Source organism: Dipodomys merriami, unplaced genomic scaffold, assembly GCF_024711535.1.
Source record: "Dipodomys merriami isolate MVZ:Mamm:240054 unplaced genomic scaffold, mDipMer1.0.p SCAF_6, whole genome shotgun sequence".
In the NCBI taxonomy this organism is placed as follows: Eukaryota; Metazoa; Chordata; class Mammalia; order Rodentia; family Heteromyidae; genus Dipodomys; species Dipodomys merriami.
The window spans coordinates 59,043,798-59,063,772 of record NW_027206179.1 but is presented as its reverse complement, the minus strand read 5'-3'; the positions used below and the strand labels follow the sequence as shown (position 1 = coordinate 59,063,772).

General features: G+C 36.5%; 1 protein-coding gene across 3 annotated transcripts in view; it reads left to right on the top strand.

The window, feature by feature from the left end:
• Nbea (neurobeachin) overlaps positions 1 to 19,975 on the top strand; it is a 536,577-nt gene that overhangs the window by 404,105 nt on the left and 112,497 nt on the right. For all 3 annotated transcript variants that reach the window (XM_070002976.1, XM_070002975.1, XM_070002977.1), the window contains 2 exons: positions 15,122 to 15,239; positions 16,142 to 16,244. In XM_070002976.1, the coding sequence (XP_069859077.1) occupies positions 15,122 to 15,239; positions 16,142 to 16,244 (221 nt within the window). The remainder of the gene's footprint in view (positions 1 to 15,121; positions 15,240 to 16,141; positions 16,245 to 19,975) is intronic.

Genomic DNA, 19,975 nt, shown 5'->3' with positions numbered 1-19,975 from the left:
CATTCCTTGTGCTGTGTGCCCAGTGCTCACTGTCTACTCCACGACAACCCTGTAAAGCAGATATCATTTTCTTTGCTTTATAAAGTAGGCTCAGAGAGGTAGACATTTGACAAAAGTGAGCAGGCTAGTAAGTGGCAGCTATTATAAGCCAACTCCACATATGCACTAGTAATATTGTTAGAATTATATTTTCTAATTGAAAGAATATTAATATTCAGTATTGAATTTCATGATTCAATAAGAATTGAATGGGACCTATTTTTAGTAATTAGAATAAATAGTGCCCTAATGGAATTCTAAGTATTTTTAGTACATTCAGACACGCATAGTATATTGTATTTGGTTTTTGTGGTTTCAGTGCCAATATCAACAGTTACTTCATGGAATGTTAGTGAAAACACTAAAGTCTATGAGGTGTGTTGTATTATGCCGTCACTTATATGAGGAATGAACAGAGACATGCATATATAACACTACTTTGAATAGTTACATGTAAATCAAATAGATCTGTACTATGATCTGTAAATACTGAAAATTAGAGTACAATTCACAAAAGATATTTGGTTGTGATGTCCTTTTTACTTCAGCTTTTCTCTGTTTAATCCTTCATGCCAGGTTATACAAACTGGTCTAAGTTTTCTTTCTGGAGTCTAGTTATTTATAATGACATTTTTTCCAATGTCACAAAAATCAGATTTTGTGTTGTACAGCCACATAGAAATAATAGTTTTATCCCATTCCTCTCTTCAGATGTTTTGGTTCTGAGAACACGGAAAATAAAATCTTTACAAGAAGATTGTTTGTGAAGATAAGGATTTTGAATATCAATAAATGCAATTGAAAACAGTTAAATTTCCAACAGGACATGACTTATGAATTAGAAGAAACAGAGTTGTTCTTACATTTATTTTCTTTGTGTTCATATTTTCAAAGTAATCTGTATGTATTTTTCCTCTTATAATGACATTTAGATTTTCTTGTTCTAATATGAAGTAATGTGGGTTGAATGTTTAGTAGATTGTTTCTAATTACTGTGTAAAAAGTGATCTGTAATTCTAACAAAAAGCATTGTTTCCAACCCTAATTTTTTCTTCCTAGAGTCCATCCTGTCAAGCTGAAAGCGTGAAAGTTATTTTCTGGTGGTGTGATTAGATTGGGGCTGAACTCTCCAGCTGGCAGGCCTGTCTATGACTGGCGGCGGCCTGTCCCTAGTGCTTGTCATTTCCTGACATGCCTGACAGGATGGGGACAGCCGCTCCAGACAGGTTCATTAGATGGTGTTTGCTACAGCTGGGCTAAAAATAAATAAATAAATAAAAACTCTGTGCTTTGTCGAGACTGGAGCTGTAGGGGCCCTTCTTGTTGGTTTAAACCAGGGCCTTGTTTTGACAAATTTTGATCTGTGAGGTTTTTAGATTTTTCTGACACATTTTTGTTTCTTTCCCCTTTGGCTTGCACTTTGTGCTCTCTGCCTTGTTGCTGCTTCAAAACCCTAACATGGTCTTCCCAAGAGAAAAGGAAGCACAGTTATGGAGGATTTAAAAGAGAAAAAAAGAGTGTAATACCTCAGATACTAGTAGTAGTTAATCTATTTCCATCGTGATCTGTGCAATGGGAGGGAAACCTACATTGAAGCTTGCAATAAGCCAATTACAAGAAAGGTTAAGTACATGAGAACACAGGATCATTACTAGCAGTCTACACTGTCGAATACATTGCTCTTTAGAACCGGGAGAAATTTAAGTTGTCTTCATTCTTGTGTTTTTAGGAAGCTGACAGAGCATTCTGATTGGGTTGATAGGCTTTGATGCCAGAAAGAGAAATTACCAAAGATTATAGAATACCTGTTCATTAAAACCAGAAATAAATTCCAAAGTGAAATTTAGAAAGCAATTGTTTTATGAATGCTACAGTCCCTTTAGCTAGATTTTTCCCACAGCTGGTGTGCCTTTGACACACAAATACATGCAATCATGATTTATCATTCTAAACCATAGATTTAAACTTTTAAACTGTAGTACTGAAAAGGACAAAGATTGTTAGTAAAAAAAAAATCTTCCTTGATTAAACCACACAATTAAACAGTAGTCATGGACTTGTTAGCTGCATTGTCTCTGTTCCCCTGCTTGCTGATGGTCGCATTCCATTGGGAGGAACATTTGATCTTAATTTGGGGTAGGTAGAACAAGCCCAAATAGAACACATTTGACCATATATTTAACTTTTAGTGCCACTGTCAGCTCTCTTTCCTTTCACATCATGTAAAGGTACAAAATGTAATATGTTTGTGTCTCATGTGCATTGTCATTGGTGTAATAAATGGTATTGCTGGAAACAAATCAAATTCCTCATTCACAGAAATCCTACCCCTTACCTTTCCTTTGTATTGTTAGTTTCTCTGCAGCTTTAGTTCCCGTCTCTATGACAACTGTTTAAATTGGGATGGGCAACTGTCATCTGGAGTATTACTGAGAGAAAAGTGTTAGTGAGCACACAGTTCCCACAGATAGAGCATTTCAATATAATCCAATTTTAATTGAGCTCCAGAGACTTTGATGTGCTGCTCAAGGTTTGGAGAGAGCTATTCCAGGGAGAAATTAAAGCAGCCCAGCCAGGCTTCTTGCTCCAGACTGTCACCAGTTTAAGCAAGCATTAGCATCAGACTTAACCTGCCCCTGTGGAACATCTCACTTCTTTCTTTCTTCAGCTTTTCTCTGATTTATTTTGCCATATGTAAAAGCAAAGCACTTTATCTATCTATATCTATATCTATATCTCTATATATGTTTTTACACACATTCTATTAGACTTGAAAAACTTGTACCCAGATCCAAGATTCATCCTATGCTGTCTGTTGGACTTCACTTGGTGGATCATAAAAGAAATAGAATGTAAAGTAGAGATTAGTGAGAAATTGTCAAATACTATCTATTAAAGTTTCTTTTACATATTGCCTTGTAAGACCCTATCTAAAAGCTAAAATATTGAAGGAAGGGTAATTTTCATATAGTTCTGATTTACCATTGCATTTCACTCTAATGCCTAGATTCCTGGGCATCTATTAGAAGCTAAGATTTTTATTTGAAAGTGCATTAAAGCATCATTTCTTATTACTAGATTATAGAAGTTGAACACATGCACATCAGTCCTTAATGAAGAAATGAGTATTCCTTTATTGTTTTTACTGGGGAGGAAAATTTTTTTCATGTAAACTCAAAGAACGTTGAAATATTTTTAAAATGTAGTCATAAAGTAATACTAAGATTGATATAGAATCACATTGTTAATTAAAGTAATTAAATAAATATTAACTTTTATGCTTGAAAAATAAAAAAAGTTTAGGTACACATATGTTATTATAGCCCTAAGACTTCTGATCTATAGTGACACAGTAAAGTAATAAATTTGCAACATATTGATGAATTAACTAAAATATTTAGAAATTAGTTTGAGGATATGCATCATCACAAGTATAACTAGTTCTAAGACTCTGTTGCTGAAACTTCATAAGCTTATAGCTTCAGCTTCAGGGTCCCTGACTCTTAATGCCCTTTGGAGAGATGAAAATGGCTAAGAATTGTATAAGGGTATCAGCTTACTGTGACCTCAGAAGTAAAGAACCTCTTTTATGAAGTGACAGCAATATGGGGTTATATTTTTCTCAATGTATACTCACATAGGTAGGTTTTTTTTCCTTTTTTATCTATAGCTTTGTGTTCCTTTTCTTTAAAAAGATCTCTTAACTTTATTGAATAAATATTCCATATTTTCATTAGCTCTCCCAATAATACTGACTTCCATTCATTTGTTATTATAAAGAATACTACAGAGAATAATGAGATACTTATTTTGTAAGAGTATAGCCACTTGATAAATTCCAAGGAGTGAAACTGTGGAGGCAAAGGACATACATATTTGAAATTGTGAAATAGAATTTAAACTTGCCAGAGAATTCAGTTGAAAAACATAGAAAGTAAAAAGAGATGATGAATGAGAATTAGACTAGGCAAATAGGAGAAAGATGTTTCCAGAGCATCTACTTTAGTTTTTCCATATGAAACAACAGGACATGCAGACAAGACTGAATGAAAGATGAAAGCCAGCATGGTCAGGTCCTAGAGACATAGTGATATCAGATAACACTACCATGACTACCTTCTTACTGTCTTTTCCTATTCTATATGGGTTGTTTCTGAATATCTCATGTTCACCTCATCATAAGGGACTAAACGATTGGATCAGTTAACCAACATTCATGGGAGCATGACTTTGATGGACAGGGTTTTCACTGCCACATTCCCAGCTATACCACTTAGATAACTCCCTTTTTATTAGTTGTCCATCCTGACTCAGTCTACTGGGACATGCTTGTGTGGTTTGTGGTAATAAACTTGGTGCAAACAAACTTCTTAGAAAGGAATATAGTTCATGTTCTGTTCTTTCCAGTCCAAAATGAATTAACAGTCAACTTGGGATGCTCAGTATACACCATAACTTTTCTACATATGTGTATATCAAATACAGATATTATTACTAATAAGAGCCAGGTGTCAGTGGTTCATGCCTATAATCCTAGCTCCTAAGGAGGCTGAGATCTGAGGATCACAATTCAAAGCCAGCATGGGCAGGAAAGTATTAAGACTCTTATCTCCAATAAACCACCAGAAATCCAGAAGAGGCTCTGTTGCTCAGCTGAAGAGCTGGGGGACAGCATCCAGGCCCAGAGCTCAAGCCCCACGACCAACAACAACAACAACAAAAATAATGTACTGTTTGCAGTTATTTCTTTTTTTCTGTTTTTTGTTTTCTTTTGGTAGATTCCCTGTATTACTGTTTTTCCCCTGTTTTGTTATTTCTGTACCTTAATTTATTTCTGTACTATATTTGATTTGGAGAAGGGAAGGAGAATCACAGAAATGGTGGGGCAAATGGTGAGCCATTGCAACAGTGATACTCACTAGACACTATGTTGGAAATTAACTTTACAGCTTGGGGGAAAGGGTAGTGGGGGAGGAGTGGGAGAAAATGAGGGAGGGGGTAACACTGTTTAAAAGGAAATGTACTCATTACCTTATGTAACTAACTCCTCTGTACATCACCTTTACTCTACATTTTTTAAGTAAAAAAAAAAAAAAAAAAGAAAAGAATTAGTAATGGTAAGTTTCTGCTACATAATGACCTTTGTGTCAACCATGGAAAATATAGAAATGCATTGAAAATTGTTTTCCTAAGTGAGTTCACAAGTTTGCAGAGGCAGGAAAACCTTAAAGAATAGAATGGGAAGGTATAGAGAGACAGAAGAAATTCCAAGTATAGCAGTACAGTAGCATGGCAGAAAATAACACATTGGGGAACTGAGAAATATTCAGGATAGTTAGACTATAAGAGATGAAAAACACTGATATCATGGATAAATGCAGGCTATTGCCATTATTAGTAATAATAGCTACTGCTTTTACAAAGCTTACTATGTAACATACTATATACGCATTATATATATATAAAGCTCCAATGAGATTGTGGTGACTATTAACAGAATGTTTTTAAGTGTGTGTTGCAAATGGGTATGAATTTAAAATTCCCTTGATACTTTTATTATGTGAAATTTCTTCAGATTAACATCAAGAAATTCTAACTTAGAACTAATAGAAATATTAATTGGGAAATAACTTTATTCCTTAAATTGAAAAATATTAAGATTTCTCACTTCATTACACACTTCTCATTACTTTGTGTATTTTTTTCAAAGGAAAAAGTTGTAATGCTGTAAGAGTTCTTTCATGACATAATTAGATCTCCAGTGAAGAATGATTCTCTTTTATGTCTACTCTGTAAGCTGAGGCTGATTTGCCTATTACAACAATAATTATGTCAACTCTTCCCTCTAATCTTGTGTCATTTCTTACTGTGCCTAAAATTTTAATATGAAATACTCCCCAAAAGAGAATAATTTTGCTGACAATTGTTAGATAGTATCCAAAAAGTCAGACCTTGCAACTAAATTGCTTCAAAAGAAACCTCTCAGAACTCCAAATAAATAGGAGGGGAAAAAAAATCTGCTCTCTAAAGACGAACTATAACTACTGCATAAAAGTGTAACAATGAAGAATAGTGCAAGAGAAGTTAATGTTACAGTTTCTGAAAAATTGAAACCACTATCTCTCCAATAGTGTAGAGTCTCCCTCACCCTCATCCATTTTTAAAATAACAGCAGAGGGGAAAAGACTTTAGAGCGTGCCAAATTTGAGAAAATGAGGAAACACCGCCAAAGTCATAATGTTTACACATGGGGACATTCCTGAATAGAATAAAAATGAAGAAATCTTGCCAATATTCCTTTTTTCATTTTAAGAGTTTTACCATAATTTGGAGAATATGTATTTGAAGATGAAGTAGGCACAGAGGACTCCAGCTGCAGTTCGGCTGATTTGTAAATTAAATTGTTAAGTATTTTACTCAACAAAAACTGAGATCATTCTCTGTGCAAGTTTTGCAAGGAATATATAAATATACAACCTTGTTTCTATCCTTATGAAGTCTAGTATTTTAAAATATATAAATAATAAAATGGATCAATTTTAAACAAATTTTCTACTAATGATTATAAAATAAAATAGCATTTACATAGATTATTGGAAGTGCCTTGTCTTTTTTTTTTTAGTCAATTGTAGCCATTATGATGATTGCTAAAACATAGATTTCATCATCTCACCTCTTTGTTTAAAATCATCTAGTGGCTCTTCATTGTCCTTAGATCAAAATCTCCATCATGAATTCCATGATCTAGCCTTATGCTCCAGCTTTACACTTGCCCTTTATTATTTGAATTTTGCTTTTACCTCCCTCCTCCACACAATGTAGGTTCAGACAGCCTAGACCTATTATCCACAGCACCTTAATTACATGCATATTGCTCCTTGTCTTTGAAATAAGCACCCCACTCCCCTGCCTTTGCCCATTATTAGTGATTCTTCACCAGCTTATGTTGTCCCAGAGGCCAGGGACTCTGCTGCCACTGTTCACCATCAACTCATAGTGGTCAACACATGATGTTTCTTAAATGAAATTGACTGATAAAAAATTAAATTACTGAATAATAAGAATAGGCTTTTTGGAAAAAATGTTCACCTAGTTACAGGCTATTTATAAGACAGAAAGAGACTTTCTCAGTTATCAATACTAATAATGAGCAGAGAGAGGTAGCTGATTATCTAAATAGTTGAGGTTTATAGTTCAAGGTTATTAATGAGACTTTACATAATTTCTGGAATGCAAATAACCACTTAGGAAACAATAATGTGGCCCTTAGTTCAGTGAAACATTGTGTACTGTGGTCCTGGTTTTCAGAATCCAATGGTAGTCATTTATGAAAATGTGTGTGTGTGTGTGTGTGTGTGTGTGTGTGTGTGTGTGTGTGTGTGTGTGTGTATACACTAAAATATGGGGATAAGGAGACCAAAGGAATATATTCTTAGGAGAGGATCACAAACACTCAAAAGCTATGTACATATGATCATATAAAATGATGTTTATCAAAGTGAACTCTAAGAAATGGAAACAAGGTTTGGGGGCATTTTTTTTTTCTTTCTCTTCTCCTTTGTCTCTGCCTTTTGATTTCTGTGCCTTTTTTTTTTTTTGTTAGTCGTGGGGTTGAACTCTGGGCCTGAATGCTGTCCCTGAGCTCTTCAGCTCAAGGCTAGCACTCTACCACTTGAACTACAGCGTCACTTCCGCTTTTCTGGTGGTCTATTGGAGATAAGAGTTCCATGGCCTTTCCTGCCCTGGCTGGCTTTCACCGGGATTCTCAGCTCTCAGCCTCCTGAGTAACTAGGATTACAGGCGTGAGCCACCAGTGCTTGGCTTTCTGTACTTTTTGTCTTGTGTATAAGTTTATCTGTTTGGAGGAGGGTAAGAGGGAGCACAGAAATGGTGGGACAAAGGGTGAACAAATATAGCAGTGATACTCACTCGATACTATGCTGAAAATGAACTGTACAATTTGTAGGGTAAGGGGTCTCAGGAGGGAAAACAAGGGAAGAGGTAACACTATTCAAAAAGAAATGTGCTCATTATATGAATTATGTAACTGTAAAACCTCTGTATATACCTTTACAAAAAAAATAAAAAACATTAAAAATTAGCCAGGCACTAGTGGCTCATGCCTGTAATCCTAGCTACTCAGGAGGCTGAGATACAAGGATTGCGGTTCAAAGCCAGCCTGGGTAGGAAAGTCCATGAGACTCTTACTTCATGCCCAGGGCCCAGAGTTAAAGCCCCACGACCAACCAAAAAAAATTTTAAATTATTAATTCATTCAGGTTAACAAGTATTCCATGAAATTAAGTTAACGTATATAGGATCTCACAGCTAGGGAAAAATGGACATTTTATAAATGGACATTTTATAAGGGGACATTTTCTCTTTACACTCATATTTCCATTCAATTTCTTCCCCAAAATATATTTAAATTAAAATATGTATGTTTGAAAGTGTTGACTACTGTATTATACTCATCTAACAAAAGTCTGTATATTTATTAAGATTTTAAGATTCAAATTACTAATACTATAAATTCTAAATGTTTAAAATTTTATTCTCTATAAAATATAATCATAGGGGCTGGGAAGGTGACTCAGTGGTAGAGCGCTTGCCTTGCATGCATGAGGCCCTGGGTTCGATTCCCGAGCACCACATAAGCAAAAAGAAAAAAAGCCGGAAGTGGCGCTGTGGCTCAAGTGGTAGAGCGCTAGCCTTGAGCTGAAGAGCTGAGGGACAGCGCCCAGGCCTAGAGTTCAGGCCCCACGACCGACAAAAAAAATAAATTAAATTAAAAAAATATAATAATAAATATTAGCAAATAATAGTAAATATATGGTGAGCTTTGAAAAATAATTATTAAACATAAAAGAAATAATGATACTTGAAATTCATTCCAATAAGAGGAATAATAAATATACCTATCTGTGATTACATATTGCTAGAAAAATGTAATGTTAGAGCTACTCCTGACTTTCTTTTGTATAGATGTATTGAAAAGCTTGTTAACATACATGAAGAGAGGAATGCTAATTTTGTTGTGCTATTTACTGTTTTTCATTCTTTCTATGTTTTATGCTAAAAATCTTAATAGTAATCTGTCATCAAAAAGTTATTTGTGATTATCATTCAAGTGACAGACCAATTAGATCCAGCCTTTTCTCTTCAGAAGTAAAGACTTGGGAAGCCATCTGACTTGCAAAAGGATCTCCTCCTCCTCCTTCTTTCCTTTCTTCTTTCTTCTTTCTTTTTTCTTTTTCCAGTACCAGGGCTTGAACTCAAGGCCTTGCACTTGCTTTCCTTCCTTGAGCCACATCTTCAGCCTGGCTTCTTGCCAGCCACGTTGGAGATGCAGTCTCCAGAACTTTTCTGCCTCAGTTGGCTTCAAACAGCAATCTCTCACATCAAAGCTTCTTGAGTAACTGGGAGCCCACCTGGGTGGTTCTTTATTCCAGTCATCAAAGCAGTTTTCCTAACACCTCCATCAATATTTTCAGTTGTCCTTTGTCTAAGGCTCTTGGATTCTAGCAGATCAGATTCTACAGTCAATACAGCAGAAAGAGAATTTTCCATATGAAAAAAGGAGATGAGAAAAAGAACTTTCTTTGAACTGATCTTTCATACTTCTCTTTGCCTTTGGTGGGGAAATACCATAGCCAAGACTTGAAAAGTGGAAAAGACAGTATTCCAGTTAAGGCCTGCCCTTCCTGCTGTGTGTCAAACCAGCAAAAATCAATCCTTGAATGGCTATTTCAGCATTCAAGCTTCTTCCATTGTGAGGTTCCACTTTACTGCAAGGTTGAGAATACTTTCTATCCAGTTGACAGATGTGGAAAGAGTATGGATGATTACATATAAATGTTAATCTGAAATTGCTTATGAGCTCTGCCATCTTGAATATGTTTTCTTTGACCTTGAGCTGTTGATAATGTCATGAGGACTTAGAAAGGAAATTTACAATTTTCCAATCCATGACAAGCTCCTTAATTAGACTATTGAAGCTATAAGTGCCAATTAAATATGACGACCTCATGAGCACCAAAAAGGCCAGGTCCACTCTTCTTCAATATCATCAGTCCATAGCAGGACATGCAAATAGATGCAAAATTTAGAGTTTTCATATTCTAAAAGAAAAATATTTTAACACATTCCAGTATATATGTTAGATGATTTGAGATCAGTGAAGCCATTGCTAAACAGGTAATATTTAGGTTGCACAATATTAGCTGCCTCAAACAGAAAAAAAGATAAACTTGTTTGACAGCCATATGCCTATTTCTGACCACATTATACATATCCTACACATGTGAGAGCTCAGGAGCCCCGATTTTCTTCAACATGATCACCGGATATGTGATAAGCTCATATTTGAAAGGGTATACTATTACATGTATTTTATGTTGCTTTCTGTGCATATCAACTCATAGTTAAGGGGGTATACCTAGGGAATAAGGCAAGCATGTAAGGTTTTTGGACACTAGGCAGTTATTTCAAAGTAATTCAGTGTCACTTAAAAATTACATTGTTCAAACAAAGGAGGAGGCAACAATGCTTGATAAGAAATGTACTCATTACCTTGCCCATGTAACTGTAACCCCTCTGTACGGTATTTTCACAATAAAAGAAAAAAGAAAAAAATACAGTGTTCAAAAGACTCGGGGTCAAGATGGTTTAATATTCATCTTTATGGCCTTTACATTTTCAGAAAATGAAACTCAATGGGGTAGTTAGTATTTGTTGATTAGATTTCATAGCATATTAAATAATTTGGAAGAAGTAAACCAGCATAAATTAGATAATACAGGAAGGTTGACTTATGAAAAATAAAACCACAAACCTCAACTAGAGATAAAGGTATTTATATTATTTAGAAAAACCTCTTGGACTATAATGAAAAACAAACAGAAAGTCTTAAAACTTACAGAACATTATGTAACCAGTGAAGGTATAAATAAAACAGACAATTTTATAGAATCAGTTTGTATTTCAGAGCTGGGCTTCATGCCCAGATTTTTATAGAAACACGCCATAAACTCAGCATTTAATCGACTATAAATGATATTCCTTTACATTTCTGAAATGTATACAAACTGATTGAACTCCTCATCGCTTTCCTGAATGGTATGCCATCTGGTTACTCCGCCTCCAGTCTCACAACCGCCCACTTCATCCTGCACAGGCTCCTCCAAGGGGATCTGTCTGAAATCTTATTATTACCTTCTTATGCTCCAGGATCTGCCTGGACCCAATCAGAGGAGAGAAACCACATAGCAATTTAATGTAAAATAAATGACTGTAATATAAACTATTACAGGAGATTGGAGGTACAAGGGAATGACTACTAAGATATAAAGACTATAGAAATAGCGCTAGAAAGAAATGTCCATGCCCATAGAACTATTCTGGAACCCAGGGACAGGTCCTGCTTGGGCTCATGGGAGTAGGCTAGAGCTCATCAAAAGGTAAAATTTCTCTCGAGCTCTGCAGCCAAAGCTTCCTGGAACTCTGTCCTCTACAATTTTCCAGAGGCCCACTTCTAAGGAGCTGATAAAAGGTTCAGGGTGGTGTCTTACTAGAAATAGTGCTACAAAACTCTCCTGCAGTGAAGGGAGTGCTGAGAAAACTGCAGCAGTGGGTGGTATTGGCTATGGGGTCCAGAGGAGTTGGCACTGGAGAGCAGGAGCCTGCTAAGTGAGCACACCAGAACCCAGGACAGAGAAGAGACCCTTCAAATTCTCTTCTCAATGCCCTTTCCTGACAGTGTATCCCTGTGCCAGCTAGCAAAGGAAAAAAAATGTTTAAAGGGCACAGATTCATTTCCACAGAACAAGTAATTAGCAGTTAAGGTGAATCTGAAAGGTCATAAATTCCTAATTGGCACAGTTTGAGACAGTTCTACATGGAACACAGAAGGACTCAAACTACCTGCTTGAGCACATTTTTATATCATAGTTTCCAAAGACCAAAATGATCATTTCTGTATGTATGCTCATGTGGGTTATATCCACAGATATGGATACAGAAACCTCTTCCTGGCACTCCAGCATCAGTAGATGCTGAGCTTTCATGGGGCAATTTTACTGATCAGGTTTCAAAGTGTCTTAATTTTTTTCCATAGTGACATAATGGTCATATCTGGGAACAGTTTTCAACTTTTTGTCTTAAAATGTTTCTTCATACAAAGTCACAAAAAATTAGTAATTGTGGATTGGCATTATTATTATTATTATTATTATTATTACTATTATTATTATTTTGGGTGCTGGTCCTAAACTCAGGGACTGGGTTGGCACTGTGCCACTTGAGCCACAACTCTACTTCTGGGCTTTTGGTGATTAATTGTAGATAAGACACAGACTTTCCTACCTGGGCTGATTAATTGTAGATAAGACACAGACTTTCCTACCTGGGCTGGCTTCAAACAGCCATCTGCAGATTTTAAGCTCCTGAGTAGCTAGGATTACAGATATGCCTTTAATCCTAGCTACTTAGAAGGCTGAGATCTGAGGATGGCTGTTTTAAACACCAGAAAGACCAGAAGTGGAGCTGTGGCTCCAGGGTAGAGTACCAGCCTCAAGTGAAAAAAGCTCAGGAGCCAGCACACACACACACACACACACACACACACACACACACACACACACACGCACACACGCGTGCACACGCACGCATGCACGCACACACACACATTATACTGGTTTATGTTATGCAAGCCCAAACTCTATTATAGCTAATTAAGTATTAAGCTGTGGCAAGTCACTATAAACCTTTTGGAGGCAACAATGCTTGATAAGAAATGTACTCATTACCTTGCTTATGTAATTGTAACCCCTCTGTACGGTATTTTCACAATAAAAAAACTTATTAATTTAAAAAAAAAAACATGGAGACATGGCGCAAGTGGTGGAATGGCTGCCTTGCAAGCACCAAATTCTAAGTTCAAACTCAAGTAACACTAAAATAGTTTGTGAAATGTATAAAAAAGAAGGTTTTGTTTTTATGTTTTGCTTTTGTTTTCTGGTGGTACCAGGTTCAAACTCAGGGAAAGTACAAGTAACTGTAACATAGCCCTTTTGTGCTTTAGTTATTTTTCAGTTAGGTGCTTGAGTTTTTGCCTGAGGATGGCCACGGCTTACTGTTGTGATCGCTGCCTCCTGACTAGCTTGAATTAAAGTTGTGAATTACCACATCAAGTCCAAGTTGTGTGTTTAGTTGTCAAACGAAGCTCAGCAACACGAACATACTAAATTATGAGCAGAACTTAATAGGACCACAGTCTTTGCATTGATTATCTTTGCTTACTCAATAGCAGGTATTATTGTCACTATTTTTCAGATGACAAAAAATTAGATGGAGTTAGGTAATTTCTCCATGGTCCTATGGTTAGCAAATGGCAGAGGCAAAAGTAATAGAAATTCTACTGACTCTAAAATGTTTCAGGATTGAAATAGATGTCTAATTGCTCCCTTAAAACCTATCAATTTTTAGACCAAAATGAGCACCAAATTAAGGGTTTGAAAATTAGATTTATTTTTTTAAAGACAAAAATTGTGGCTCACATCTATAATCTTTATTTGCTGGAAAGCTGAGAAGGAAAGGATCATGGATTGAGGGCAGCCTTAGCAAAACATTCACAAGACCCCCAACTCAACCAATCTAGGCACAGTTGTCCAGACTGTTACCCCAACTACACAGTAAACATAGCTAGGAGGATTGTCGTCCAGGTCATCCTGGAGACAAACACTAGTTTCTTTCTATTTTAAAAAAATAATTAAAGCTAAAAGGGCTGGCGATGTGGCTTAAGTTGTAGAATGCCTTCTTAGCAAGTAAAAGACTCTGAGTTCAAATCCCAATACTACATATGTATGTGTATATATATATACACATATGCCCACATACATATGTAATGAAATAAATTTAAATAAATTAAAAATTAGAAGATAAAAAGGTTATTAATACTTAAATTTCATGAATAAAAGGGAACTTTGTAGCCATCTTCAAAGTCAAAGAAAGCCACTCATTAACTAGTCTCCATTTTCCCTAACGCAAACACAAGTACAGTTGAATATATCAGAGCAAATAGCAAAAACACTTATTGTTAAATATACATAAATGATATGTCAAGAAAAATGTATTTTCTGCACACTTGACAACTGTGGTTTAACAAGTATGGATTGAAGTTACCATGAGTATACAAAGTGCAGATAGAGACCATTGCTGAGATTGTTCAGTTTGTTCTGGTTACCTCAATCTTCTTTACACAGTCCTCTACAAACTACTACAGTTTGAACCATCATATCAATCAGGAGTGAAAAGGGTCATGCAGTTATTCTTAATTAACTTTTCTGAAATATCAAGAGCTGTGTTCAGCTTTTTTCTCATTAGCCAGTGCCTGGTCAAGTTTCCTCTCCAAAAGCCTCAAGAGAATTTGGGAAAGCAGAGAGGAACATTGTCACAGTTAGCTTAGAATGTGGGTGAGCCAAATTCTGACCTTGTTCCAAATTAAGTCACTTTTGTGCAAATAAAGTTTTATTAGAATATAGAATATACTCTTTTACATATACATTGTTTGTGGCTGCTTTCATACTACAAGGTCAATAGTTACAACAAAGACCACATGGCCTACAAACTTGAAAATACTTATGATATGGACTTCTACCAAAAATGTTTGCCAGTCTCTGGCTTAGACCAATCATAATCCATTGCTTGGGATGCCTGGGGATGATATGATTTCCAAGAAGCAAGATATTGGAAAGGACCAACAATAAATAGCACAAGGGTTACCAGGCCCAATTAATCATTTGTAGTGCTCTAACACAATAACGTGTTTTCTGTTGTAAGTCAGACTCACCTTGAATGTGCAATTTTTCTACAATTTAACTTTCTCATGAGCTAAGAAAATATGGAAAGGCAAGCATTTTTGCAAATACATAGTATTAAATGATGGGCAATGTTGTTGTGTATCATGAATTTAGGAAAATACTCTAATCCTAATGTACTGACTTAAATATAATTCTAAAATAATCTCAAAATCTTAACTACATATTTTGCTGATAACTACTTCCTTCTAAACTGTTTGCTTTAGGTTCTTGCATACACTGAGGGACTTCATGGAAAATGGATGTTCAGCGAGATACGAGCTGTGTTTTCAAGACGTTATCTTCTGCAGAATACTGCTCTGGAGGTATTCATGGCAAACAGAAGTAAGTCCTCTTTAATAAATTAAGTAGAAAACTGTGCTTGAAGGTTAATATTACAAATTGATATCACAGAACTGTCATGACTTTGGCCATTTCATTTTTTACTTTGCTATCCTCTCACTAAAACAAAAATTATTTTTGTAGTTTTTAAATTGAAAAGACTGTGTGAAAAAGAGTTGTTAAGACTGGAGATGTGGCTCATCATTATCGTGCCAGTCTAGCAAACATAAGAAGTCACTGAGTTCAAACCCCAGTATTACCAGAGAGGAGAGCCAGGTGCTGATCACTCACACCTACAATCCTAGCTACTCAGGAGGCTGAGCTCTGAGGATTATGGTTCTAAGCCAACTCAGGCAGGAAACTCCACGAGAATCTTATCTACAATAAACTACTCAAAAAAGCCAGAAGTAGTGCTGTGGCTCAAGTAGTAGAGTGCTCACCTTGAGCAAAAGAAGCTCAGGGACAGCACCCAGGCCCAGAGTTCAAGTTCCAGAACTGGCAAAAGCATGAAACAACAAGAGAGAGAGGTGGGGGAGAGGGAGGGAGAGAGTGAGGAGAGAGGGAGGGAGAGGAGGAAGGAAGGAAGGAAGGAAGGAAGGAAGGAAGGAAGGAAGGAAGGAAGGAAGGAAGGAAGGAAGGAAGGAAGGAAGAAAGGAAGGAGGGAGGGAGGGAGGGAGGGAGGGAGGGAGGGATGGGAAGGAGGAGGGGAGGGGGAGGAGGAAGAGGAGGAGGAGGAGGAGGAGGAGGAGGAGGAGGAGGAGGAGGAAGACAAAGCTATGCAGCAGGATCATTTTCCGTGAAGATTCAGTAACATTACAAATAAATCATAATAGGCACTTGAAAATTATTTCTTAAAATAGTTTTTTTGTGATTTTCTAAATCACATTCTTTTCTTCTTTCTACAGCCTCTGTTATGTTTAATTTCCCTGATCAAGCAACAGTAAAAAAAGTTGTCTATAGCTTGCCTCGGGTTGGAGTTGGGACCAGCTATGGTTTGCCACAAGCCAGGTAATTATATGATATTGCACATTGTCTATAATTTGTTCACATATTTCAGTGCTCAAAATGTCAGAAATGTAAATATACTTCTACCATTATAATTATTTTGAGAACCAATAGTTCTCTTCTGTGAGTTATTTATAGGCAAAGAGGTTATGAAAACATACATTTTTAATAATGACAGAATAACTAGTTTTACTTAAAACATCTAAATAGGTAGGTAGAAAGGTAGGTTATCTATAACTTCTAACATAATGAAGATGCTATTTCTTGGTTGAAATCTTATAGGAAACATACCTGAATTCTTTCAAGGTTTTTGTGATTTATCACAATAATGAAGAAGCTATTTAAAATGCCTCTTAGCCAGGCACCAGCTCATGCCTGTAATCCTAGATATTTAGGAGGCTGAGATTTGAGGATTGAGGTCTGAAGCCAGACCAGGCAGGAAAGTTGATGAGACCCTGGACTCCAATTAGCTACTGAAGAAAAGCTCTAAGTTGAGCTGTGGTATAGATAATAGACTGCTAGCCTTGAGCAAAAAAGCTCAGTGATAGCACCCAGGCCCTGAGTTCAAGGGCAGGAACAGTGCACATGCTTATGTGTGCATATGTGTGTGTGCACGCATACACACATACACACACACACACACACACACACACACACACACACACACACACACAAGCCTTTTTTTGAGGGGGAGGGAGTCCGATCGTGGGGCCTGCACTCTGGGCCTGGGCCCTGTCACTCAGCTCTTCAGCTCAAGGCTAGCATCCTACCACTTGAGCCACAGCTCCACTTCCAGCTTTTTTTTTCTGCTTATGTGGTGCTGAGGAATCGATCCCAGGGCCTCATGCATGCAAGGCAAGTGCTCTACCACTAAGCCACCTTCCCTGCCCCCACTAAAGCTTTTTAGAGTTTATTACAGTATAATTTTAACCAATATCTAAATCTTTCATTTTAGTATTCTACAAGAATTGTCTTGAAGCCTTATTTTATTAATAGAAAATAATCTAAATGTAAAGCACAGTAATTAAATGTATTACTATATATATATATATATATATATATATATATATATATATATATAGTATCATTTTCTATTTTTGGCTCAAAGAAAATGAATGCCTGGCTAAAAGTAGACTCTGTGTGTATGTGTCTGTGTGTGTCTGTGTGTCTGTGTGTCTGTGTGTCTGGGTGTGTGTATGTTCTACTACAACAGATCAAGAGTTAACATCTTGCCAATAGGGGCTGGGGAGGTGGCTCAGTGGTAGAGCGCTTGCCTTGCATGCCTGAGCCCTGAGTTCGATTCCTCAGCACCACATAAGCAAAAAAAAATAGATCTTGCCAATAATGGTTCAGAGACTCATCAATGTCATAACTCTATGTTGGCCTCATATAAAAATCACTGCAACTGTTCAAGATACAGCATCTTTTCCTGTTTAGGTTCACATAAGAAACTGGGAATATCCCTGAAAGTTCTTCATTTTGGAAAGAGTATATTTCTCATATGTCTCCAGCAAACTTTATCTCAAGTTACTTTGGTGACCCATTACAACAATGAGATGTACAAGATGCTATGTTGAAAAATGAACTTTACAATTTTGGTGGGGGGGTAGGCAAGTGGGGGGTACAACTTTGGCAGGGGTGGGGGAGTATAGCCATAGAGATGGGAGGGCAGGGATGGTAGGGGAAAAACAAAGGAGGAGGCAACAATTCTTGATAAAAAAAAAAAATGTACTCATTACCTTGCTCCTGTAATTGTAACTCCTCTGTATGGTATTTTCACAATAAAAAACTTTTTTAAAAAATCAAGTTAATTTGGCGAAATGGGTTTACCTTTCTAATACTTGAATCAATAAGTAGTAAGTATGATGACTTAATGATTACCTAGAGTTTATAGAACACATACTCCTGAGAATTAACTACCTCTGACCTGAGCAAAAGAGATTCAGCTGATGAGGGAAAATGGGAAATTGGCCTCAGGTAGATAAGCAACAATGTCTACCACAGAGACCAATACAGCCCTGAGGATTATTTGCAGGCTCTTAGTTCAGTGGAAAAGAAAACTAATCTTTGTCTGTCTTTCCTTAAATGGTTTACAGACATTTTAAACATAAGGAGTGTGTTTTACTTATCTTTTAATCTGCAGCACCTAGCACACTGCCTAATTGCAGAAGTGCTTTATAAGTGCCATTCAACTGGAGTTCCCTTGCATTACATCTTATCTCTTTAAGCTTACTATGGAAGAACAATCCGCTGACATGTATGTACATGCTCAGGTTATTTGCTAAGAGAATGACAAGATTAAGTCCTAAGTACTTAAGCACTTATATAAAATACAGGTCAAAGAAAAAATGCATTTAGTCTATCAAAGACAATGAGATTAGTTTTGCAAGACTTATTGAACTTAAGCTGATTCATAGTAATCACTATTTCCTTTCCCATGTGGACACACGCTAGTTTAAGCACCAATTCAAAAATTTTTCCAGGAATAAATATTAAGGACTCACAAATCGGTCTAACTTGTTTCTTTGTCAGACAGAAAAGATGCCTCCTGGCATCTTACTCAATGAACATGATTCCTGAAAGATTACTGAAGCGATTTTCTAGGTGGCATGTGTAATTTCCCAAACTTGTCTGAATCTGAGTTCATTTAAAACAAACAGCAGCTCTCTTACCTATTATGAGAGTCAATTATATTTTAATCATTTTTGGTCTTTCTTTCACTTTGGCATAATACTTTTCTGAATGGAGAAACTAGAAGCCAAATTAATGGTCAGAATTTTTGTTTCTCTGTTATTTCATGAAGCCATTCTATCTCAGAACACCCTTTTATTGACCTTAACTTTTCCTTTGTTTCCTAATATTGTTCTTGTAGGCTGTTTGTTTGTTTTATGTTTTTGGTTGGTTGGTTGGTTGGTTGGTTTTTGTACTGGCCCTGTGGCTTGAACTCAGGGCCTGGCACTTTCCCTGATCTTTTTTACTATTTGACCCACAGCTCCAGTTCTATTTTTTTGTTGTTGTTGTCATTGACTAATTGGAGATCAGAGTTTCGTGGACTTTCCTGCTCAGGATGGCTTTGAACTTTGATCCTCAATCTCAGCCTCCTGAGTAGCTAGGATTACAGGCCTCGAGCCGCCGGCACCGGGCTCATCTAGCTCACTTCTTCAATTCCTATTCAGCAGACTCACATTAGTGCTAAAAGCAATTCCTTCACATACTAAGAGAAAAATAATGACAAATACTTGTTCATATTCTAGACTTCATACCCATAACTATTTTGTGATTAATGGGTTTTCTATCAACCAGTACAATCAATTATATTTACATTTTCTTAGATTCTTCACTTACCAAGGAAGTAGCATAGTTATATGTATAGAGTTGATGAACTTAAATGGTCATCATGTGTTAGGATACTTAATACTCTTTATTTGTAAATTTCAACTTTAAATAGGACTCTTGCTTTTGGATGATAACTTTGTGAAACTGGCTACTGTGTTCAAAACAGAGCTCCATGAAAAGTTAGCATAGAGCAGGAAAAATGAAGGTGTAGTGCCAGAACCTACAGTGCCCATCAGGGGCACTATTTTTTGAGTGTTTATTTCCAAACAGCTGTTAAGTTCTTAAGATGTTATGTTAGCTCATTTTGCAATGCTACACAGAATACCTGATATTGGGTATAAAGTAAGGAAGTTTATTTAATTCATAGTTTTTGAGTCCAAAAGTCCACCATCAGGCAG